The 26,917-nt window shown below is 39.8% G+C and overlaps 1 protein-coding gene across 2 annotated transcripts in view; it reads right to left on the bottom strand.

The window, feature by feature from the left end:
• Positions 1 to 26,917, bottom strand: part of pde1cb (phosphodiesterase 1C, calmodulin-dependent b) — a gene marked incomplete at its 5' end in the record, with an annotated part of 99,107 nt that overhangs the window by 9,377 nt on the left and 62,813 nt on the right. For both annotated transcript variants that reach the window (XM_083991960.1, XM_083991961.1), the window contains 8 exons: positions 3,235 to 3,336; positions 3,814 to 3,942; positions 4,950 to 5,050; positions 7,647 to 7,787; positions 8,901 to 9,017; positions 10,047 to 10,113; positions 11,711 to 11,893; positions 13,498 to 13,611. In XM_083991960.1, the coding sequence (XP_083848086.1) occupies positions 3,235 to 3,336; positions 3,814 to 3,942; positions 4,950 to 5,050; positions 7,647 to 7,787; positions 8,901 to 9,017; positions 10,047 to 10,113; positions 11,711 to 11,893; positions 13,498 to 13,611 (954 nt within the window). The remainder of the gene's footprint in view (positions 1 to 3,234; positions 3,337 to 3,813; positions 3,943 to 4,949; positions 5,051 to 7,646; positions 7,788 to 8,900; positions 9,018 to 10,046; positions 10,114 to 11,710; positions 11,894 to 13,497; positions 13,612 to 26,917) is intronic.

Raw genomic sequence — 26,917 nt, 5'->3', positions numbered from 1 at the left:
CCACGCCCCTCAAGATGGTTCTCTGATTAACCTGAAATTTGACACATAAGTCCAGTTTAATGTCATTTACAAAAATCCTCTTGGACTGTAGAAGACTCAGTGAAACCATGATGGATGTTTTATTTTTATTTTCCCCCCTAGTTAGGATAATTTGGGAAAAACACCACATTTGATTCTCGACCATAGGGGATTGAGACACAAATGTCTATTACAAATGATCAGCTGAAAAACATGGCTGCCATCAACCATCACCTGTTGCAGAGGGTGGGACATACTGTAGTGGGTGTTGGGTGTAATTCATTAACCATTAGTTAAATTGTGATAAAACTTTGTGGGCAGAATTTCACCAAAATTAATGTGCATGATCTGTGGTATTAGTTTTAACCAAAATCTGATGTGACATATTGATTGACACAAGTGGGCGTGACCTGTCACATAACTGAAGACAACAGCTTTTTGTTTCTTTTGAGCTCTAAATGTTTAAAACCTGCAAATTTCTGCTTGCGACTGTAATATTTCTGTTTTCAACATGAAACAAAGTGCGAATTGAAAATCAATCTTCATGGACCACTTTGTTTGACGTCACTAATATCAATCATCAGTGCAACAGCCAATTCTGTTGAATATAAGATCACTTGTGTTTAATCAAGGTGTGACTGATTTTGAGTTAAAGGCAACACCAGTCTGTGGTCTATTAATCAATGTCTAGTTAATCAATGTCGTGGCAAAAGCTACATCATGAAGACAAATCTGCAACAAGGTTATTGGGAAAAAACAAATACTGTTGGGAGAAAGACACAGGAATACTCTGGAGGGACTGAAAAGCTGTGAGGACAGTGCGATCAATCATAAAAGGGAAAAAACAGAATGGAAAAATTGTGGCACAGCTGGTTGTGTCTACTGCAATCTGTCCACAACAACTGACTGTGAAAAGAGCAGAACATGGAAAACGTTTCTTTAATATGGTCCAGACTGAAAGTATTTCAGCAGTTACACTTCTTCTTTTGTTCTGCAGGCTCTAGTGAAGTTTAGTTTAAAATGAAATAATATGTTTTATGTCACTCTCAAGAGCACTGAGAGGAGGCTTTTGTAAGTCTAGGATAATTTCTACATAAATGTTGCAATGGTGAGGATTCACTGGAGACACCCTCAGACTGCAAAATCGATGGCAAAGACAAATGTGTGAAATATTTATTCACCATTTACAAAGATGTGGAATATGGACATCCATTCAAATATGCATATACAAACAGCAGAGTGTATAAATGAAACATACAAGCATGAAATATTTAAAAGTCTGAAAACAGCTATTTGTTTGACATTTTTGCCTAAAAAATGATTTAATATATACAGTAATATAGCCAATAAGCCAATTACTTTCCCCATGATTGACTGGTTGATTAATCATTGCAGCTCTGTGCAGCACAATATGCCTCCATGAGGCTAATCAGTTTTCTGCAGAGGGGCACAGTGTGAAGGTGCTTCACCTCCCCTCATCAGACATCAGCAGTGTCTGAGCTATCACCTGATAACCATATCAAAATATCCTGTTTAATGGACTGATGCATGAATGAACAGTCACAGACCAAAATGGAAAAACAGGCACTCAAATGAAAACACACACATACACACACACATGCACACAAACAAACACACAGCGCAAGGTTAAACAGAGGTGAGAAGCTCACATTCCCTCCTTTTCCATTTGTGGCAGATTGGATCTTAAAATGCACTCTAAGCAGCCCTGGAGCACACTGGTTTGAATTACTTCACATTAGAGTCTATTCAGCATTAGAGCCTCCAGCAGACTGCAATCTCACTTTTATGTGTACATGTACGTGCACATGAGTGTGTGTTTATGTGTGGCTATCAAACAGTGGACCTCTACATCATTACAAACTCACCATTAGTGGACTGCTGGGCAGCAGGCGGGTTCATTTTCCTTAGTGTATTTTCTCAATTAATCATTTAGTTTATAAAATACATATAAATAAAATGTCTCTCGTGACATTTACACTTGTCCAACCAACAGTCCAAAACCCAAAGAAAATCCTAAAGGGATAGTTCAACATTTTGGCAAATTCGCCCATTGCCATAATCCCTATAGTAGGTTCGTTACCTTTAATTGTCAGTGCAAGCTATTTTTAGAACGGCGGAGCAGAGGCAAATGAGAGACTGCTTGCCGAAAAACTGCCCCAGACGGGAATGCGCATCAGCGGTTTTGCATGAATTTACCTCTAAAACAACTCTGTCTCGTAACGTTCTGTTATTATCTCATAAAAGGTAACAAACCTACTCCTAAAACTATAGGGATTATGGCAATGGGCCAATTTGCCAAAATGTTGAACTATCCCTTTAAAGAGGCGGAAAACAGCTATTTATTTGACACTCAGTGATTTAACATTAAAATAATTGCCAATTATTTAGCTCATGATCAACTCCTTCCGCTTGGAAAAAATGTTTCAATGAACACTATAAAAGCTTTATGTTGGTCCTGAGCCAGCTCTGTATATGGGGCACCTGCCCTACCAACTGAGCAAAACAACACCCCCACTCTATCTTCACTTCTGACTCTGCTCATGTCGCCTACATTTTACCTGACTTCTGATTTTCTCAGTGAAAAATGGCAGATTTGCAAACACTCAGGGGAAAAGTGAGGAAATGTTTACAGATGCTGTTTCACAACGCTTCACTGAATGTTAAATAGTAAATGCGGCAGATGAGGTTGCACCGGTGAAGGCAAGGCAATATTGTATTGTTTGTTGATGGCTAATATTTTCTGCGGTGAAAGAACAACAGCATACTGGAGAACCTGCCAGAAATATTATTGGCACTGGTTTTCACTGCAATGTGCAAAAAAACAAAACAAAAAAAAACAGAAAAATTCTAGTGTACCTGCTCCATCACTGTGTTTGTGTCAGAGAAGGCTACAATAACACCTACCTGTACTGCACAATATGTAAAGTTTGGAAACAAAACACATCTTCCATAACTGTGTCAGCACACGAACACTTGAGCAACAGAAATCATCCCTTGTTTTGTTTCAATACAGAACATGATTATTTGTCGCGGTTCTTTATGACTGCACCCTTCAGGGCAGGGTTAATTGGGTTGTAAACAGTGGGTGGATAGTTAACAGCAGTTGATTGCAGGGTTAATGGGGATTTAATTGCTGGGGGGGGGGGGGTGAGGGGAGGGAACATAAACAGTGGTGAGGGAGAAAAGGCGACTGACCCCTCAGGTTGCTGGAGGAAGTTCTTCATGGCTTTGACCTGCTGGAAATGGCAGGACATGTCTGTGGCCAGCACCATCTCCACCACCAGAGCCCGCAGCTCTCTGGATGAAAACAAAGAAGGAAGAGAGAGGAGTGGGGGAAACGTGAGCCATGCACTGTATCATGAACTGTCAAACCGACAGGTAATAAAAAGTCAGAAGTGGCTAAAGTAAATGGAGGCAGCCATTAGAGCTATTTATAATATCTGCTTTGACAAGTCCCAGCTTATGCCATGAGAGAAATCGGCTTGTAACTGTCTCTTCTAATGTATTATCACACACAGCAGCTCCATTTAGCGCAGACTTGTTGGACCTTGACGGTAATCCAACTTTTTTTTTCTGATGTTGACTCCCCGAGCACAGTTTCTTAATCACAAGATTGTGTACATTGTGATGCCGTTTCGCTTGACCCGCTCGCTTTCGATCCGTCTCCACCTGACATCTCCTGAGTTTTCTATCGCTCTCTGCTGTCTGTCACTCAGCTCGCTCATTGTTCTGCCTGTTTATCTCTTTTACGGCTGAGTATCTGGTGTCTCTGACCTCCAGTCGTCCTTGGAGAGGTTGTAGAGGATGTTCATCTCGTCGTCGTCCTGCAGTAAGCGGTAGGCTGCGCTGACGTGGTGACTCTCCAACACTGAGCGGTCGTTGTACAGGATTGCTGTGTCTGACCTGCGATTCAGAGAGAAAGCACTTGTCAGTCTGTTAGGCTGTTACTGTATATACACCGAAAATACCAAACCATTCGATGTTGCTACTTCTTAAATTCATCAGTAAAAATGTGTCTCTTAATAATGAATTCGATCAGATACTGGGATGTCAATGATCTAATATCTTTTTCCTTTTTGAGTTTAAGTTACTGGGTCGTTCTTTTTCCTCCTGTCAGTCACTGTGGAGGGGGAAAAAAAAGTGGAAAAAGACGTTCCCTGTGTAGTTTGGTGAACTTCTATCAAAATGCTGGATGTGAGAATAATTCATGTTCTTTGTGCAACTTTTTCATGAAATCAAAAACAAGAAAAACAGAGGAAACAGCTCATGGGTTTTTGTGCAATCTCTATTGTATCCAAAACAAATAAAGTTTTATTCACAGTCTCAGTCATATACAGGGCGGACACAATTAAACATGATCACATGGACGTCATGAACATTTTTTGGTGTGCTTAAACCAATGACCTTCTCAAACTGACCTCTGAGTCAGAAGCTTATGAAGATAAAGGTTTGACTTGGGTAATTTGGAAGATTTCCTTCCCTGACGTCTTTATTTGGAAAAAATAAGTACAATACGTCAGTGTTTCGGACTTAAAAGAATCTGAATCATTTCATTAATGTTTTCAGAAAATGGATTGTACTCTGCTGCTTTTTAACTATGAAAACAAGAATGACAAAAGGGTATGAAGAGCAGTTGTCAATGAAACTATTAACTAACGATTTTTAGCTTTTTAATAAGATGATGTGTTATCTCTTTCTCGCTCTGTGTCTACTCAAGGACGTTTGAGTCTCCACGAACAAACCAACTCTTCTTCCGGCAGCAGTTTGGAGTTCATTTGGATCTTGTCCCGCTGCAGTGTTATTACTGCACTGCAGGCGATCTCAGTGTGAATTTAAAGCCCCCGTGCTGGAAATGAAAACATTGATCGGGTGAGTCGGTGCCATGCATTTTTGATTTTATGATCCATTACCTTGTCTGAATGTGGAAGTTGTTTGTGGTCCCCGTGTGCTCGTAGTCGTGCACCGCCGCCGCAAAGATCATGGCAAAGATCTCCAGCTCAGTCAACCAGTGCTGGAGGCAGAGATAGAGGAGACGAGGAGGGAAGGAGGAGGAGGAGGAGGAGGAGGAGGAGGAGGAGGAGGAGGAGGAGGAGGAGGAGGAGGGGAGGGGAGGGGGCGGGAGGAAACAGAGGGAAGGTGAAGATAAGGAGGAGGAGAGGGATAAAAAGAGGAGCACGCAGAAGAGGGACGGGTGTTGAGGAGAGAAGGCAATGAGATGGAAAAAGACAGAGACATCGGCAGGAGAGAGGGAAGGAAAGTAATGAACACAGGAGGAAAGAATGGACAGGAATTAGAGAAGAGAAATGGGAAGCCAGCGAGTGGAAAAAAGGGGGAATGCAGGGAATGGTACATCATGTCATGGAGATGCGCAGGATAAAAGTGATATAAAGGATGCAGAGAGGAGAATTTGGCATGAGGAATACATTATCGTCAGCAGTGAAAGGAAACAAACGCAGAGGAGAGAAAAGGGAAAGGTCAGAGAAGCAAAAGGGAAACTTTAGATAAGAACAGTTGTCACTTCAGCTTCGTCTTCACACAGAGTCTCTGTTGGGTTTGACAGTTACCCGACGCAAGCTCTCTTTAAGTTCACAATGACTTAATCCTGTCACAAGGTGAGGCTACACATCACATCATGGTTTCCTTTTTAAGTTTTTCAAATCAAGTTTAAACCTGTTAAGAAGAGCTAAGGACAGGCCGACAGTCTGGAAATCACTGATATGAAGTTCACTATAATAGTACGACAAAGAAACGCACAACACCGTCACGGCTGAGAAGCTGGATTTGGAAATGATGTAGTATTTTTTTAGTGAACAAAAAATGACCAAAATTACCCCAGACTCATTAAATACCCTACAACACACATTAACTCTCTGAGAACAGGGCGACAAGTTTAGAAAAGTGCTTTGAAATCACAATGATCCTACATGTATGTATTTTTATCGAGAACTGATTTTGTTTTGTGATTGTTTGCTCATTTTTTTCTGCTTTCTGTGATCTTGACATAATTGAAAATGTGTTTTTGTGCATTTTATGTTGATTGACTAATAGGTTAATTGAATGATTATTACAATTTTCATGTGCGTAAACACCCAACCAACTAGCTTAGCACAATAAAGTAGCAATAGCTAGTCTGGGTAGCATTTTTACACTTTGGTTTGTGGACGGCTTAAACACCAAAATATATAAAATGTTATTATTTAGTATACTATGTTGAGCTAAACTATGTGGATTGTAGCTTCATATATATGTGACTATTATTATAATACAATAATAATAGCTTTTTTTTTTTTTTTTTAGCTATGGAGTGCCTCACATTTAAAGAACATCAACAAAAAGCAAATAAAATGAAGAAATAGACAAAAACCAGACAAAATGCAGGGACAATAATGGTTTAAATGAGCTGTGAGTATTTTACGACTGAAGCTAATGGAAATTTTGAAGGATGTGAAAATGTCTGTTGTTGTAAATGTGTTCATCTTGCTCAGCAAAAACAACACAATTACACACGTTTTTCTTTAAAATGTCAAACTACTTCAACAACATCTAACCGCCCCAAAGCTAAAAATACAGAACTCAAAGGTCGGAAGAACGTGCTTAATATGGAGCATGTGACTGTGTGCAGCTTCCTCACACCTGTGAGTGGGCATCTTCCTCTAAGACGTGCACGTACAGTATCTGAGTGCACTCATGTGCACAGAGAGTGGGGATTTAGCTCAGGAAGCCCAGTCGATATCGATGACTAATCAACAGCGGGGGGGTGGCAGACTCATTAAGAACGGGGTGATGGGTGCAAGATGCCTGATCCATCCCTCAGCGCATTTCCTCATAGGCCGTCTTTATGAATGACCTGTTGATTGTTGATTTAATGGGAGTCTGGAGGGCCTGCAAAATGATAGATGCTATTCTGCAGCTCTCCCAGGAGCCTGTGGTTCTGGCAGTAATGTGGTTTACTCCACAAGGCACTGCCCAAAGAAACACACCATGTCGACAGCTGTCGCAGCCACCTTATTAAGGTGATTAAATAAAAACAGTGGAAGCGGGGGCGGCCGGCTGGTTGGGGCTTTGAACTCATTGAAGCAAGATTTTCTTTTCTTTTTTTTGCGGGGGGGAATGAATGCAGCTTCAGACATACCCTAAAGTGACTCCAGTGGGATGGAGTGAAATATAGGTCAGCCGATGGAAAAGGAACAAAAAGCAACATGAAATATGGAGAATAGAAGTGAAGTAATGTCATGGCAAAAGAATAAAGACGATAGAAAAAAAAAAAGTTTGACTTCAAACAGTGAGACCATTTGCAAGTGTCACATTCTGACATGTTTTGATGTTCTCAAACCTGCCGAGAGCAAGACTGGGATTAAAGGGTGATTTTCTTTGGGCCTCTTGATTTTTCTCATCAAAAAAATGGCTCAAAGATTCTCCAAGAAATAAAAAGCCATATTTAGGAGCTGTACATCAGCTGACAGAGACGTCGTGAATGTCATGTAGATGAAATCCCTTTGATCTCACAGACTGTCTCTTTCCTGGAACTGGACCAACATGTCTCGCGGGTTCTCTGCACAGTAAAAGCTGATAGCGTCATGCCATCAAACAAAACGTGTCCTACTCACCACCATGCCGGTCTTGAGTAGCAAGTAGTGCACGGTCTGTGTGACATCAGCAGCGTGCATCAGGTTGTGGTAGGGGTTTTTGTGTTTGCTGTATCCCACTTCCAGGGCCTCCACAAACGACACCACGGCTGAGATCGGGATCTGACGGGAAAGATGGGGAGATGACGGCAACAAGAGTTCATAAGCTGAAAAACACCGCGTATGAAGCGTCTACAAGCTTCCTGGTGACTCATGAGTGTTCAATTTCAAAGTGAGCACATCTGAAATCGACATTAAATCATGAAATGTGAGTCATTTGAATTACTGAGGACTAACGGCTCTCTGTCCAAGGCGGCTTCATTGCCCGTGTCATTTACTCTCAGGTGTTGGTCCTTTAAGTAGAGAGTCCTCAGATGTAAGATGTTGTGGTGTATGAGTCTCACCACTATGAGATGTGATGAAGTATGACCAACCCTCCCTCATAAATACAACAATCTAACTCTTAACCCTAGAACACTAACGTCGGGTGATTTTCACCCGTGAAATTATTGTTTCATAATTTTCATTATGTTGCTGTTGTCTGAGTTTCATGGGTCCCTGGGTAGCTTCATACTGCTCACTGATGTCATTGAAGGTAGGCATGTTACCCTGCTCCCATCCCTAGTTTTTTCAGCAGGCACATGTTCGGGTGGATTTCACCCGACGTTAGTGTTTATGTATCTAAATCTGGCCACCATTTCTGGTGATGCTGAAAATGTTTCTTTTTTCTTTTAACTCCACCAAATAAGGCTCAAATGTCCCACAAATGGGTGGTCTGAAGGACAAAGTCCCAGCTCCATTAGTTTTTTTTTTAAGGAAGTTTTTGTTAAAAAAAAAAAAAAAATCACAAATTTTGGACATTTTTTTATAGGGTCACCATGATACCTTTTTTTCATTTTGTGAAACATTGTATAGTGGATAATTAAGGAAGTGTACTTCAATTTTGCCATGTATTGTTGTATTTTAATATACTTTGGTGAGAAATATTTTTTTATGGGTATATTATATCGGGTAAAAAATACCCGACGTTAGTGATGATGTTACTTTTTGTAACGTTAGTGTTCTAGGGTTAAGAGAGAGAGACGAGTGACGTGAGTGTGCTCACTTCCATTAAATCAGATACAGTGAAGGTTCTTCTCCGTACTGAATGGTTTTTTAGTCTCTCCTCATTTGAATGACATCAACATACGTTTACCAGTGACTGTGGAGGAGTGCGGTGTGTCCCTGTGACTTTACCTTGAAGCGGCTGATGAGGTCGTATCTTGTGAGCAGCTCGTAGAATATGAATTTAAGTGCGTGCTCCCCGCTGGCCTCATTTAGAGCGAACACGTCAAACGACCACTTGTCGACATTCTGCAGGAGAGGAAAATAAGCTCACGACATGCTTCGACTCAAACTGTGTTTTCATCTGCGTAAACATGTTGCTGCAAATATGTGCAAGTGTAGGTATGATTTGATATTTTAGTAACACTTTATAAAAGCTATGCACTATTATGTCTCATACTTACTTGTTTCATCATTTATAAAGCATTCTTCTCATATTGATACTAACTAGCATGTAATTTATAAGCACAATTATAAATGTTTAACTCTGGATGAATAAGCTCATGTGTGATTGTATTTTTACTTTTTAAATGATGGATTCAGCCTTAATAAATCAAGTATTATATTAATTAAAAAACAGTTATTGTCAAAGGTTCATAAGGTCATTTATAAAGTGTAAGTATGTAGCTGTAGTTACTACTTTATTAAAGGCAAAGACAGCCCTCACTTTAGATGATTACTTAAAAATGCTTAATTCATTTATAGTATGAAGTACTGAAGTATGAAAATGCAACTATTAAACATATCATAAGTAAACTTGTTCATCAAAAGTTACACATGTATTACTGTGTGTGTATATTACATAATAATTTGTATCAATATAAGAAGAATGCTTTATAAATGATTAAGTAAGTATCTAATAATGCTTAACTAATGCTTAGAAGTGCAATAAAGTGTTACCCAGTTCTTGAATCCACTAATGCAACTTAAAGATGTTGTTATGTTGACAGATAATGTTGTATTTTAATTTTTACTGCAAAGAACACTGTGCTTTACCGCATTGTCTCTGAATGTTAAATTCAAGCATCTGTTTAAAAGGAGATAAACAAAGTAAATAAAAACTGTATATGAATTTCAGCCCTCAGTATTGTCTGCAGGTATTTCTTTCAGGCTGAACGCCATCCCACCATCCCAACAACCTTGACTGATCAGGTAGGGCATCACGGAGATAGCCTGGGAGACAAAACTCTCCTCTATAGAAACATATGTATGTGTGTACGTGTGCACAACGTTGTTATTTCATATCTGTGCGCTGTGTGTGAGTGTACATGTTAATACCTTCAGCACAGATATGACAGTCGGGGGGTAGCTGAGTCCCACCATATTGGAGGTACGTCGGTACATCCTGTTTGGATGAGATAAAAACATCAAATGAAGCACACTGCTGAGTGTAAACGCCAGAGGTTACCACTCCAGCCCGAACCCACAGCCTGGAAGGTTCCCCACCAAGAACTCACTCTGAACGTTCAGAGCAACACAGCGCAGTGGGAAACAGTTGCAAAAAAAGGCAGAGTTGAGTTGAACAGGCGACGGCATCACTAAGTCTGTTTTTCTTGAACATGCCAAAGGTTGAAAGCTTTGTCAAAAGTAAGGGATTAAATTAATCATAAAATGCAAAACAAGCTGCATAATTGCTCATGAAATTTAGAGGAGTATTTAGAAGAATCTGGAAGGTGACAGAGTTGATGTGCAACATCGAAATAAAGCTTTTGTGGGATCAAAAAAACAAACTGTGACATCAAACGAAAATGCAGTTTCCAAAACTGCAGGTAAATATCAGGTTGGCCACATCGACACTGCAACACCCTGTCCCACTTTTCCATTTTTCACTTTATTCCTTCCTCTTCTCTCTGTCCTCTGTATAACGGATTAAGAAAGATTATATCTTACATACTTGAGGCTTACTGATTTCAACGAATGCATGTTGCATGTCAGTGTGTGATAGAGCGCTGCCTTTGGAGGAGGGAGGGAGCTGTTGTTGTTAACTCTCCGAACGCTCGTGCTTGGCCAGGCTCGCCAAGGCCGTGATGAGACTCAGGTGAGCGTGTGGCTCTGCAGAGGATGCACAAACACATCCTGCTCGCAACAGATTGAAATTTCAAAAGGACTGAGGCATTTTTTCAGACCAAGCTGTGAGGCTTTAAATTTTGAATTACCTCATCCATTTCTGAGGCTGCTGTTGGTTTTTATTCATCTTAGTCCACACACAGAAGTTCAGATAGATTATAGAAGTATACGCAGCTTTACCAATAACAACAAGATGGCGTTTTTATATTGCTATGATGGATAGGTTATTATATCATACATTTGTTGGAATAATGAAAATGACAACAGCTCTGCCTGTCCCATCTCGTTACAGACGATACAGACATTTAGATGCTTTATTTTTCATAAATAATCATTTACTCATTATGTAGAGCTGCTGAAGACACATTGCCCATTATTTATAATGATATATTCTTTTTATTGACTGCAAATCTAATTGACTTCAATCGTGACAAAGACAAACACAAGTTCAGTGAGATGGATGACCTACAACAACCACGTTTCAAGTCCCTACATTTTAATTTTCACATCAAATTAGGTGAAAGCAAAAAGAAAAAACTACACAACACTTTGTAAAATGTCAGTAACAACAGTGTAGACGTTCATTCCTTATGCAAGGCTAAACTAAAGATGTTGACACAATGGCTTTCAGTTGCTCCGGGCGACTCTGGTTTGGGTCGACTGATGATAGATCAGCAACTTCAGGTGAGGAGAGATAAAGGCCACGATCCATATGAATTGATTAAGATCACTGACTGTGGGTTATTGTGCTTGTGTTCTTGTGCATCACACACACACACACACACACACACACACACACACACACACACACACACACACACACACACACACACACACACACACACACACACACACACACACACAGGGACGTTTACCTCTCAACAAATATGCCAGCCTGAACGGCGTGGACGATGCTGCGGAAGCGAGGCTTCTCCTCATTGCGCCGCAGCATCAGGCCCATCTGGCGGGTGAAGGTGGAGGCCAGCCAGTCCCGCACCTCCGAGGGCACCGACTCTGACTGGATGTCGCTGAGCTCATCCTCCGTGTCCACCAAACGTCTGGGGACAAAGGGGACAGAGGAGAGAAAAAAAAACAGAGAGAAAAGACAAACAAGTAAAAAACAGACAGATGCAGAGACTAAAAGCTTACTAAAATATTTATCATTTGTCGTAGGTCTACTTTCACAGGGGATCAAACTGAAATGCCAGCACTGTCCATCAAATATAATATCACCTCTTATGTAACATCAAAACATCTCCGGCCTCCTGAAACACCATGATGCAGAATTCAAATCCAATTGTGCGACATAATTCTCCCTGGCTACCCTGTTGTGTTGACATGGCGTAGAGGGGATCAGGAGCAAAGCCCCGTTGGTCTCCACCCTCTGAACTGAATACGTGATCTTATGGCGAAGAGAAAGCATTCACGTTGGCGCTCTGATAATCATGGTGCTACATGGATTCTGCACTGGGCGATTCATCATCCTCCGTGCTGGAGTGGTCGTGCCATCGCTGGCCCTAATCTAGCCGAGACTAGATGACGAGAGGCTTACATAATAAATCCATAAGCCTGTTCATATGTCTGGTCCTGGACCTGCGCTTCACTATTCCCATTTAAAGTATGTTTTCTGACCTTAACAGAGTAAAATGATCTTTCCATGACCTCAGAACAGGAGTCTGTCTTCCTTAAACTTAACTGTAGGATGAGTGGACCAGACAACACTCAACAATTGTGAATTTGTCATTTAGGTAAAAGTACAGAGGGTTTTAAGAAAAGAAAGTGTGAAATATTACTGTGTGGAAATCTCCTCTGTCAATGTTATCATTATTATTAGTATATACACTGTTGCCCATAAAGGTGGAATACATTTTTTTTTTTACCTCCTCTCATGAAATTTGATTTATTCTTGATTATGTGTGTATATCTTCTTATCTTCTCTCTCCTTTATAATAGGAATAAAAAGATGAATGTGTCTGAAAACAAAATGATTCCAATTTTATGGGCAACAGTGTACTGTATAATAATTAGATAGAGAGTGTTGGGTTTCTGTCAGAATTAATGCAATATTAACACATTAAAGTTGTTTTTGTTATAATAAAGTTAGATAAGCATAAACATTACAGTAAACACTATACTGTAAATAAACACTATATAGATATGAATGTGCAATTTATTTGCAATTAATCAGGATTAACTGTGGCCACTAAAACCATTAACCACGGTTAAATATGTTAGTTGATTGACAGCCCTCTTTATCATTGTTGATTATTGTTATTGATACATTAGCATTTAAACAGTAATTAAATGTTGTAAAATCTTAATCTGAAAAGCAACTGAAAAGTGATCAAAAAAACAGAGTATGTACGGTGTAGTGCAGTAACAAGTACAATATTTCTGTTTGTGATGTAGCTGCAAAAATAAAGTGAAGTAATAATTTCTATAAATGCAGACACATTGTCTGTAATTCATCATAACGAAGCAGAGAGAGATATTAAATGGAGTGAATGAAACTAAGAATTACAATACAGATCAATTGCCATACTAATGATGATCATCTATTTTCCAAAGTCTGGCCGTCATCAGTGCTGCACCATTGTTCTTAATAAATGAAGTTTGTTGTCGATACTTGTTCGACTGTAGAAAGGTGTTGTTGTTTTCTCACCTCGTCTCCTCGATGTAAACAGATTCCAGCACCGACGCAGCATACTCGAGGTTTTTCTTGAGGTCAGCGAGGGAAGCCTCTCCTCTCTCCAACTGCTTCACCAGACATCTTAATCTAAAACAGAGGTTCAACAGTCATTTAGCAAATGGGATTACTGCCCTGCTGTCTTGACATGATAAAAATAATTGCAACAGATATTCAATTAATCTGGTCTGGCTTTCAACTGCACACGGCAAGTAAAAAAAACCCAACAACCTGTCATCTTGGTCTAAATCACAAAGTGAATGTAGGAAATTACAATTACTAGAATACAAAGTGATGATTTAAAACATGGAAGTACAAACTGGCCAGTAGTGTAGTTTTCAATGTATGTATGAACAATTTACTAATACCCAATCAAAAACGGCTGTATGGCTTTGATGTCAGATATATGATATTAATATTTTACTAAAGTGTACCTGCCTCTTTCAACATTTTATCGACATCCTCCAAAACAACTATTCATGTTTCATTGGAACAACAATCAAAATGGCTTTCCTCTTGTTGCTTTGTGTCACTTTGTTAAAGAATGCGTATATATTGTTTCTACTGCTGCTGTTTTAAGGGCTGCAGCTGAAGATTAGCCAGCTGGCTAACACTGGCACATTCACACAATGTTGACAAATGAGTGCTCTCCTCATAAATAGGCAAAATGAAATGTTTTTATAGAGCCGTGTCACTTGAAAAGAGGTTACGTGAAGGATGTTTCCCTTCTCATCCATTTAAGGTCAAATAGGATCCTCAGTCTCCTTTTAAAAATAACATTTCCCTCTCAGTTGTCTCGACTGGCGTTAAGTGTCACACTATCCTGTCGGCCCTTCTCATAACTGACAGTCGGACCTGTCAAACACAGGTGTAATTAATAACATTAATGAGGGCTGCACTCTATCTACTGTATGCGAGTCAGCTCCATCATTGCACGGACACTTAATTGGAAGGGAGCCATCGTTAAGGTCATTAGTTCCACCTGTGCTCTTCCTGCTACGACACGCCAAAGTGCCTGCTCTTTGAAACGTCTCTTCAGGCTAAAAAACGCAGATTCCTGTCTGAACACTCTGCTTGGGCTCATTTGCATGTGCAGACGATTTAAAATTAAAACAGCTTTAATATTGCTCCTACTACGTGACATCACTGACAACTTTATTTTATTAGTCGGCCTTAATATCTGGGCCAGTGTCACTTCTGTTGCCCTTTGATTGGTGCAGATCTATTTTTATAAATCTTGAGCACTCCAGCAGTAATTCCCTCAGACAGTTAAGTTCTTTATAAAGTTACTACTGCTTCAAATGGATGGTGATATATTTGTAAACAACGGCTTGTCTTTTTGTGTGACAGTTAAACCCTGTAACACCACTTGTATATGTGTTTCTCAGATTTCTATCTTATCCAACAATATGATCAATACATGTTACTCTCTGTACATGAAAAGAGTGGTGGGCTTCTGAGTGACAAGTCCAAAATGGCTGGCAGTTTTGGCAGAAGAAATTTCACAAATTCTGAAAAAGTTCCAATAGTTAATAACATATATGTTTATATCTAATATTATTGACATCAACTTACTATTATTACTTCATATTTTTGCAGTTTATTGTGAAATTATATAGAAAATGTGTGTATCAAATTTGATACAGCAGGTATGGAAAGTTGTTTAACAAAAAATTCCTCAGCCATCATTATATTGCTTTTCATCATATAACATCAGTTTTCAGTATCACACACTGTTTTTGCAGAATAACTTGCAGAACAAACACACACAAGACACACACACATGCATACGAGTGTGTGTCTGTGTGTGTGTAAAGGCCACCAAAAATAGCATTAAAGGGAAAAGTAAGTTAACATCCATTTTTGCACACTGCAGCCTCTTGCCGCTCTACCACCTGCTGCTGTGCTGGAGGTCATGTGCTCTCTTTCACAGTGAATGCCCACAGAGGCTATGCTTGTTGTTGAATTATTAAACAGAAAGGTGGGAGAGTAGAAGGTTTCAGATGCTCTCATTGATTACATTCCCTGACAGCCGTTGCAATTCTACCGAGCGATGGATCCCGGTTGTTTCTGTGGAGACGTCTCAATACAAATATTAATGAGTTTAGTTGGGACCATTTATTCCTTTTAATGGCCAAAGTTGGGTTTGGGGTCTGAATGCTGTGAAACATCCACTCCACATTGACAGATGTTATTACACTCTACACTCTACCAGACCTACACATATATTGCATATCGGCTGTCTGCAAGGATCCCCCACTGACCTATGACACACTATCTGCTGTGTGATAATATCAGCTGGAAAATGCTGAAAATAGTCATCCTGGCCATTTCCTCTGTTGCAGAAACAGCAACACCATCGTAATTTCTATATTCACACAGAAAAGTTTTGGTGAGACGATTTACCAAAGAGTTTTCAGCCATAATAGCAGCTCTGTGAGGCTGTAAACACAGAGTAGAGCTTCACTTGTTGGTATTTGGTGAGAAACGATGGACAAACACACATTTTAAGGAGGAAATGTGTTTACAATTCATCCTCTGGCAGAAAGTCATAATTTCATGGTTGTAAAAGAAAAACATCAACCTTTTGATGGTACAGACAAAAAATCAGGGGTGCTAAATTCAGTGGGGTTCATCTTCTGGGAACCACAAATGTCTGTACAAAATATATGTAAACAAATCATCACATTTTTAGATGATTTCCCAGAAAAGGTTAACATTTTTGACCAGCGACTGGTATCAGGAAAAGTCAGTGCACAAGGGTTTATCCTGCAGGGATCTGGAATATCTGAACAAAATTATTGGAAATTTATCAAGATGACCAAGATTCTCTACACAGAACCGAAACAAAACAAATAAAAGTCTGTCTCCATCAGCGGATCACAACCATAGATATATACACGTAGATGCCGCATTCGGGCTTGTCAGGCACGTCAACACGGCCACCATCTTGGGCCGGGGTTTCTGACCATAGACATATACAGTATATGTCTGACAAGCAGTCAGACTCGGTCAGACCCTTGTAGAACACATTTCAGTGTATGTATGCATGTGGGTGTGTGTCTGAGTATGTAAGTGTATGTTTAATATAAAAAAAATAGTTTTTGTTGTTGTTGTTGTATCATAAATATATGTCTGACTAATAAACCAAACTGCTTGAAAATCGGTTGAATATTCAGTGAGTTATGGTGATTTTAATTGTTGATAGACCTCTGCCTCTGTTGACTAATGCAGTAAGTAGACACGGCTTTGCCCTGCCCAAGATGGCGGCCGCATTGACGTATCGTTCCAATGTACAGCAGCGTCAGAGGCGGCATCTATGATCACAACAATGTGTCAGGTTTAAATCTCTGGGGACCATGAATAAATGTATGACACCTGATGGCTGTGGTCAGCTGACGTTTTGACATCTTCACACAAACATGGATGAATATGTTTCCTCTTTTCTTCTGACTACAGTATATGACAACAGCTGCTACACACGCCGATACCTCTCTTTTAAGCTGACAGCTATTTTAAGATATCATAAGGAAGTGAATGGACGAGGGGTGAGCTGTAGGTCTAGAATCACTGCACATGTGATTTGGTCGGCACTAATAATGGTTATTAAGAGCAGCTGTGTGCCAGTGAGCTTCCCTGCTAATACTTGAGAACGGGGAAAACATACTGTACCCCTGGCTCTGTCGACAAAGCCCCTTGTCAGACTATAATTCACCGCACAGTGCTGACATTTTTTTTCCTGTTGGTCATCTGCTTCGATTTTACATACTGTATCGCTGCAGTGTTTGGCTTGATGCACTTATTTGTGTTGAATGACATTGGCAGATGCATGGAAAGAAATGTTTGTCCCTGCAGACTGTTTCTGCAGAAAAATGCTTTGTCACAGGCTCATTGCTTTTGTTTGACTAACAATAGACTGAGCGCACAATCAATTCCTGTTGTTCAGTCAAAAGATAATTTACTAGATGAGCAGGTTTCACAGTGAGAATCAATGCTTTTTTCCAACCGCTGAGATGAAAGGAGACACCACTTGAAGAGAGAAAGTTATTTTTCTTCCGTACACTTTTAAACCGCTTGAGCTTCCTTTTTTCAAACCAAAAAGAATAAACTGTATGAATATGTGTGAATACGAGACAAGTGCCAGGATGTACTGTATATCACCGTGTCTGCCAACCAAAACAAAATTGGCTCATTTCACCTGCTGTCATTAGCACAGGAGGCAACACGCTGTGTTAATAGCACGGGTCAGGCCCAAAGTAACTCCTGGGCGGAAAGCCAACTGAAACATTCGGTCTAAGCCAGAGAGAGACTGGTGCGGTACGGTGGGGGAGCAACAGCCATGTAATTTGCTATGGCTGAACACTTGGTGCCGAGGCAGTGAAGTGATTTTCTCACTTGGCTTCACTATCAACTTCCCGCTCTGGCTACAGGACACACACGATTCCACCTCTCATTAAGAATACGTTCTTTAAATGCACCGTACAAAGTAAAGGTTTTCTGCTTTGGCTCTGCTGTAATCCAAACATCAGGAGCAGAACAAGGACAGATGAGCAAATGTATACACTACAGAGAATTATGTTTGATATACAGATGGTTGGGATAAGAAAATACTATATACAAAAATACATTAAAAGCTTAGAGTCCAGGAGACGCTTTTGACTAATGATTCTTTTCAATACTGAGATCTGTTGATTATTTTTTGTACTGTTCTTTTAGTGCCTAAAATATCATCACAAATGTCCATGGTTACGCTGTCTTCAAGTTATTTTTGTCCCAAAAACTTTCAGAAGTCAAAATTCAATTCACGATCAATTTTTGTCATTCTTGCTTCATGACATGACAAATAACTTTTTAATAATTATCTAATGAATCAATCAACAATGTATTTGGCTCTGCATGCTGTAAATCGTAACTTATTGGTACTCATGAAGGAGATAAAGCTATGTAGCGCTGATGATGTAAAGTTGCACAAATAGCGGCTACACAAATATAAGTATAAATACTTATAATACACTAGTGAGTGGATAAAAAAACAAAAACAGGAGACATTAACATAAGTGCATATAGAAAGTATTGCCATGAAAGAAATTCTGCTCAGCTGCCACTCTGAGAATATTGCTAATACATATACATGAGGCACAGCTGACAGTGGTGATAAATACAGTATAGTGAAAGTATCGGCTTTAGTTGGCGCTGTATGTGACTTAGGGTAAATAGCAGCCACACGGTGCAAGTACTGTGACAAGAAAAGCCTCACGATATTGCCAAAGAGAAACTATTTGAAACACACTGAGGATAAAAGTGGGGTATATACTTTTTTTTCTCCACTGTTGCAATCGATTCAAAACATCACTCAAGCACAGTCACTGTTCAAATACAAAAGCAGCAGCTCTCTCTTTATGCGACTACAAAGTAGAGTAGGTCTCATTCAAATACTAGAAACAGAAATGCCTCTAATGCTGTCTAAAACACTGGATCGGGAGTTTGCTAGTATATATTGCACCTGTCCGGTACCACATCATTTTCTAGTTTCACACACAAATAAAACAGAAAATTTAATCAGAAATCAGCTCTTCTCTATAAAACACCATCCTACACATGAAGTTGCTTTGTGCAGGAACTAGCAACTCCTACTCCAAGAGTGGTGAAGAAGAATAGATATAAAATGTGTCAAGTACACAGTCCAGATCCAGATCCAGATCCAGATGCTGTTCTCTACGTACCTGGACGAGTAGCCTATAAATTAGATGGATTTTGGTTGTAGCACCAATTCAAGATTAAGCAGGATCTCATGTTTCCTCATCTGAATTCAGTGTCTGAAATTTGTTCAGCAGTTTATTACGACCTATTAGTTACTCGGGGTGGGGGAAAAATTGATACAGCATAGTATTGTGATATTTTGTATGGCAATATTGTATCGATACAAGGACGCCAAGTATCGATTTTAACAGACTAATAACTTTATCTTATTAGAAATACATATGTTAACAAAGTTTTCATTTGGAGACATTGTTTGCAGTTGTAAAAAGCTAATAAATCACAATATATAACAGCATATCACATTATATTTAATATCACAATAATATTGTATCACAGGGCCTCTGGTGATTTCCACCCCTAATAGTTACATTATTTTTAAGGCATCATCTAGTGGCTGAACTAATTATGACAGGAGCAGAGGGAGAAATGTTTAGTTTAGTTTAGTTTATTTATTTGTTTCATTTATTGAAAAAAGAAAAGAAAAACATTTTAATACAAAAAAAAAATGCAACTCCTGAATGAAAGGGGGCAGAAAGAAGCGAACTTATGTGTTGGTGGTGATGTATACGGAGAGTGCAAAGGTCTACATCAGGAGGAGGTTGAGGTGGTTGGATGAATCAGTCAGAACCAGGACTATTATTTCTCAACGATTCCTTTATGCACAAAGCTGTAGGTGAGATATTTCAGGAAACACTCATATGGGTCATACTGTATGAGCCATTGAAAAAAACCTCTCTGGTTGGTTTGTGGTTGTTTAGGTTGAAGGACTTGTTGCTAAAGATGGAGAGTTTCATTTGTTGCAAAGACTGAGAGGTCCTCTGACATAAATCTATGATTTTAGGTTGTATAAACACATCTGAATTACCTCGGCCGCAGCTGGAACCAAGCAGCTCAATCATTTGTCTTGTTCTAGTCTGAATAATTTGGTGTCACCTGCCAAAGTTTGACAGATAATTTATTGGCGCAGCAGAGAGAACCGGCTCGCTGCCCTAAACCGGCTCCTTTGCTGAGGTTCAGGATCTTTGACGTGTGCAGCTTCCTGGACTCACTCTGTGATGTCTCCTGTTTGACAGCTCAATATTTCACCAACAGCTGGGGTCAGCTGTTAAAGCTTGACCCCTGCAAGGTTTAATACGCCGGCGTTGAACGGTGTAAAACCCCATGAAAAAAAAAAAACTGACATGTACTTGAGCTGTCATCATGTGAGGAATAAAGGTACAGGGCTTTTTGTGTGTGAATCGTCTCGCTGTGAGTCGAAGAGGTGGATTAACACAACTCTCTCAAAGGCTTTTTCAGTGCATTTACAAAAGCATGAGGACTGGAAAGATAATGGCTGACAACTGGAAGAGCAATTTGTTGCTTTGTTTGCTTTTTACCCCAAGTTAAATATCAAAGTTTGGGCTATTGGGCTCTTTTTTCCATTAATATAGAACAGGAAACGTTAATCAGCAGCTACCATCATGCAGCAAACCCATACCCAGTCTCTAAGTCAATGCATAAAATCCCTAATATTGTCTCATGGATGATTTTTTCCCCCCCTGACTACACTGATAAATTCCAGTGGTGGCGGGGTTAAGCAGGCCAGTGACAGAGCGAGGCAAAGACATGAGCCTCCAGCTGCCTGCTTTATATCTGAAGATGAAAGATTTATTTGTTTTCCCTCAGAGGGGTGAGCAGAGAGCACAGGGAGGAGATTAGAGTTGGAATTCAGGTTGAGAGCATTTCCCCTCTTCCTCTATTCTTATTGCATCCAATTGTTTGGCCTCGACTGACCTGCTCGGAGAGGGGAATGAGAAGGGGGGAGGAGGGGAGATGAAAGCCCTGAAATGATCTGGTGTCAAAACTAGAGCTGCCCTGCAGTGTAAAGTGGGGCTCAACCTTTCGACAGCTGTTGTGACAGCCAGAAGTGAACAAGGAAAAAACAGAAGAGAAGGGAAAAAAAGGGGGAAATAAAACAGCAGAAAGGTTACATAGCAACAGCTTTCTGCGTCCTGTATCAACAGCTTTGTTGCTCAACTGACAAAAAAAATGATTAAAAATAAAAAATGAAATGCATCCCATTGAAATGTATCTGATCTAACTGGTCTGCTTTTAGAAACCGCAGTCTGTTTGAAAGCAGGGAGGGGGATAAACGGGGGCTGTGAGAGCTCTGGATGCCTGGATGCATAAACTGGCCAGTGCCTAGTGTGTGTACCAGAGACATTTGAGCCTAGACGGTGTGTAATCAATGGCCTGGGGTCAATGTAATCACCCGGGGAGATTAGCGTGCTTTCAGGGGATACACACACAGTCACACAGTCACACACACAAACAGGTTTCGGGCTGATAAGCAGAACAAGGCCTGTAAAAACATTACGACTCAGTAAAACTGCACTGCCACATTTTCTGCAGCCTCCACCGTGATTTGTGACTGCAGCAGATTTGTCAATAAAAAAAAAAGAACTCTGGAGTCCCGGGACACCTTTATTTTGACAAGACAGGTGGGTTGAAGCAGGAAGGCGTGAGGCAACGGTTTCATCCACAGTTGACCTCTGATCGTCAGCATCAACACCAGCAACAACAACAACAACAAGCTCAGTGTTTCGCTCAGAGCTGTTTTCTATTGATTGTGGCAAACATGACAGTTTTTCAATTGTACTGTTTATGTAATTCATTGGTTTTCTTTGCATCATACAAATTCCCTTGATGTGAAAATGGTTTGCCTTTGAAAGCAGCATTACTGCAGAGTTCACCAACTTAACTTTGCATATTGTGATTTATTTAAAAAGTTAAAAAAAACACATCAATTTAATCCATGACGCTGGCCTTGTGAACTCACAAAGTCCAGAACACCTTTCAAATTTTGCACAAATGTATGAGGACAATGGATGACGATTACATTTTGGTGGTCAAAGGTCAAAGGTCAAGGCCACAGTTACGCTTTTTAGTCATTAATGAAGAATTCACACAGAAATTATGACAAAATCTCACACAAATAGTCAATGTTTTATATGATTCTGAATTTTAGAGCCCCTTTGTAAACAATTGAATGCACCATAGCTCAGCAGCAAATATCAAGCCACATTAAATTAACACCAACCAGAACAAAACATGTTATATTCACTTTGATTACTGAGCAAATAAGCTCCAAGTTTGTATTTGATTTCTTTGAAAAATAAAAAAGCATCATAAATGCAAAACACCAATTTAGTCCGACAGAACAGCAAGCTGAAAGTGATTTTCTTTACAGATCAGCAGTCTGGGTGTTTCATGACAAATTTATAAGACAAAGGAGATGTTGTCAAGCCATAAAGGGACGATTGATCTGTCCGTTTATCTGAAATATTGAAAGCGGAGGGTTTTCTTTGACAGTGACAAACTACTGAAAATCAAATGTATTGTTGTGCGTTGCCAAATAATGCTGCAGGATTCAGAAACATCTCCATTACAGACAGAACAAGCCACCGTGTCCTGTTAAAACCTCTCGACAGCCTCCCTCCCTCCTCTCCTGCTCCGTGCTGCTGTGGAATGCGAGCTAAATGCTTAAACTGTATGTAAATACAAATGTTAATGCGACACCCACACTCAGCGTCGGTGGCCATTCAGTTTTGGGTGGGAACAGCCACAGCAGGCTCAGGCTGCTGCTAATGGCTCTAATTAAAATTACAAACACTGCTACAGTGCAAGCGAGCGCTCTCTCCCAACAACACTGGTAACTCCTTCAAAAAGTTCCCATATGTGTCTAAACAAAGCCTCTCCCGTGGGAGGTGGCAAGTGACAGATGTGACAAGAATGGCGGGGGACAGAAGAAACCTTAAAAAAGATCAGTGGTTGGTTGAATGCAGCCCACTCATGTCAAAGTCTGCCAATCAAATCCACAAGACGAAGTAAAAACGTCTTTAATAACACTTTGAGCACTGTAATAATAAAAAAGAATACTAATAGAAGGTAAGAGAGGGGATCAACATGCTTTGCTCTTATTGTGGAAGGTGAAATGAGTGTTTCTATTCATGCAAAATAAGTCGCCAACAAAATGTATCTAGAATATTACAGCAGATGGAAAATGAGATTATAGTGATCAGATCCTGTGATACAGTATATTGAATGTGCAGTCTTTGTTCAGGATCACCAGCAAGCAGACGCCTGTGAGCCGTGTTGAGATACCATGGTGACGCCATTTCATTTATTTATTATTTATTACTGAACAAAATTAGCAGCACTAACACGTGCACGTGCAAAACAGAAAAGGTTGCACTATTTCAACTAAAATGACCAAAGTGTTACTTGAAAATGTTACAAACGTATTACTTTTTGTTAGCTGTATAAAAAAGTGTTCATATGACATCAAAAACTTCAAATACAAATATCATTAACAATCAGTGATGGATGTTTAAAAAGAGCTAGAGTAGACTGCAACAGTTATGTACCTTAAAGTCAAATAAAACAACAATGCTAACTCTGGGTCAAATTAATATATTATCTCAGGTGGTTTATACAAGACACACGCAGTCTTGTGTTAATGCTATTTTTCAATATATACAATACAGCATTTAATCAATGGATATACTGAGATATTGCTGTAATACCCAATTATATAACATGTGCATAAAGCAGAGATACTGTAGCACACCAGGGTTACACAAGCTGCCTCTTGACTTCAAACTTCAGCACTCAGCTCCATATAAGGCATTAAAGGTTTTTATTTTACAGCCTTTGATGCAGTTGCACAGCACTGAACTCTGGTTCTCTTATCTAAAGTGGGATGTGAAGGTTGGTCCAACTCCAACTCAGATGCTGTAAAGTCTCCGTCTTTGCTCAAATAAAACCCAGGTGTCTTGTTTAATCACGCAATATAAGTCTTTTGACTGTATTCACAGGCTGGTTAGTAAACAGCAGCAGACTGTGTGCAGTTTGCTCACATCACACTGTAATATATCTGGTTATGAACCTCAAACACATTTCAACCATTTACGCTTTGCTGCCATTTGGAGCCCGTAATGTTAAAGGTTGGCTACAGGCGGCTTTATGAGGCGGGAGCATCCGGAGGCGTGAGCTTATGAGATGGAGCTGTGTACTTAAACGTACATGAACACAGCGTTCAGGAAAACACACAGTGAGTGTCTCTGTTTTCCACACACAATATGTCAGTATTGTAATATTGCTTTTACCAAACTGCAAAAGAATAACGTTGCAACAACGAGACAGGACAAGAAGGTTTCTTCTGTGTCCATGAATGACATCACAGATTCACAGTGGATGATCAGAAGAACATCCAAGAAACTTTACCACTGGATATTTGTCCAAGAAAATTCAATTTTACCCTTTTAATTTGCACCTAATGTTGTAATATGTTTTTCTTAGTTTGGACAGTGCAGAACAATTACTGATTAATGTCATTGTTGAGACCTATAGGAACACGGCTGTGATGGGGACAATACATGTTTTTATAAATTATTTAAACCAATTAAAATGGAAGCAAAACCCGACATGAACACACCAACGTGTTGGTAATAACCCTTTACAACAAATATGTAGGATAAACAACTATGACTGAGTTATCCTTCACGCCCCCTGGTGGTACGATCAAAGAAGGCGCCGCGTCAGACAGGGAAGGTAATGACTAGAATCATTCCCATCTAATGAAGAAAAGTGGCATCTGTCTGTCTTCTTGTGTTTCTACAGGGCCTAAACCAAATGAATGGAAAAAAGACGAAACCATTACATGTTACTGAGAGCACTGCAGTACTTACAGTGTTGGATAGGAGCAAGGCTAAACGTGTTTTGTGTCTGTTTGAGTGAGTGGGTTAGTTAGTGTTTCATTCACCGTGGAGGAGTATCTAAAAGTTCAACTGCTGCCATGGGGGAAATGAATGAATGAATGAATAAATGAGCGAAAACAAGTTCTCCTGACATCGTTACTGTGGAAAAGGTGCCAACAATTACGTCTGTTACAGATGAGATGAGCTCAAAAACACTGATTTCAAAGGTAGAAAAGGTGCCACAGGGAAGGTGAGCTGCTGACATACATCCAACCCAACAAAGGTTTTGGTCGGTAGTTAAATGCCGTTATACTGTCAGATGGGAGGATGAGAAAAACTGCAGCTCAAATTGATTCCTGTTTTTCTAATGGTATTCTTCTAGCTGATGTCTGCGTGCACTTGTGCAACTAGTGCTGTGTTTTTCATAAATGTCCAAACACTTATTAACCTGTTCCATCTGAGTGGTTTAGAGTTAAGATCTGTCGCTGTGCTATGTATGTTCCTCCATCTCATCATGCAGGCCCTTAAAACATCACATTAAGCAGGTAATGACGCCATTTACTGGAACGTTCAACTGTAGAGGTGGCAGGTCAGAAAACATCCCATTTTCACCAGAGTCTCATGAGAGAGCACAGACGAAACGCTTCCTTTTTCTAGCTCCAACAATTTGTTGAAAGAGCGTTCTTTACACTAGATCTTGTTAGACAGACAGAAAAGTTGGGGAGTGTGGTGCCTCTACCTTTGTTTTTGTTCATGGACGCTAATAAATGTGATATGAATGTGTGTGTTAATGAGCAAGCGTGCATGTATTAGTGTTTTTGTTTACAAGAAGCAAAAGCCTTTCTAAATCCAAACTACATTTCTTTTAATCCTAGTAAGCAATTTGAGAGTTCTGGGAAGTCATTTGTTCTGCAGGGAAATAAAACAAAGCCAACAGCTTAACAGAACAGAGTCGGTCTGCACACAGGCAGCATTACAGCCCGACAACAGTCAGCACTGCGTCAGAGAAATATCAGACTCTGTGTACCCGTGTGATTATGTTGTGTATACATTAAGTGTTTTTTTTTGTTTTTGTTTTTTTTTACAGCATGAGCTCATCCTCATGTGACAGTGTTACATAGTTATAGTAAACTACAACCCACTGCAGGACCTCAGAGCAGCCTGAGGGAAACTGAGAGCCGACTAATCATATAGAGTAACACTCTGCTGGCACAACTGAAGGAAAACCTTACACCTGCTTCAGGACGGGGGGGGGGGGGGGGGGGGGGGGACTGACGTGGTCTAATGCATTAGTAAAACATTTGTGCATGAGAGTGGTGGATTGTGGAAGCTGTGGCTTCAAATGCAGATCATCAACTTTTGTTAATCCTAACCAAGTGCCTTGAGTGCCAAAACACAACCATGAAAAACAATAATCACGCTTCAGTCACTACAAGGGGATATTGGATTTCCTAAGAGGAGAACAAATAAAGCATGTGCAACTTGGAAGATGTACATTCATTAAAAGTTTCACCATTACATTAATTAAAAAAACAAAAACAAAAAAACAAAATCCAGTGGCATTACAGGAACCATTGTCATTTCTAGAAGGCTTTAAAGTGACATTTGGATAATAATTCATTTGAATAATAACCTGGCTGTACTAGACTGTCAAAATAAAGTGTCTGTTTTAACATCACATCTCATTGTTATTGCCCTTTACAAAGTAGGACGTGCTCCTCATCTTTTTCTCGAGGTGAAATCTGCAGGAATCTAAACACTGAGAGTAACACGAGTCACTAAACATGCGTGATATATGAAAAAAGCAGACACGGCCAATTAATATAATCTTTCCATGACTCACACCATTAATTAGCAGAGCAAAAAATGGGTAGCGAGGGATAGGAGGTCAAATTGCA

The sequence above is a fragment of the Trachurus trachurus genome (genome assembly GCF_905171665.1).
Source record: "Trachurus trachurus genome assembly, chromosome: 17".
Taxonomy (NCBI): domain Eukaryota; kingdom Metazoa; phylum Chordata; class Actinopteri; order Carangiformes; family Carangidae; genus Trachurus; species Trachurus trachurus.
Note: the sequence above shows the minus strand (reverse complement) of the source record. Positions and strands in the feature narration are given on the sequence as shown.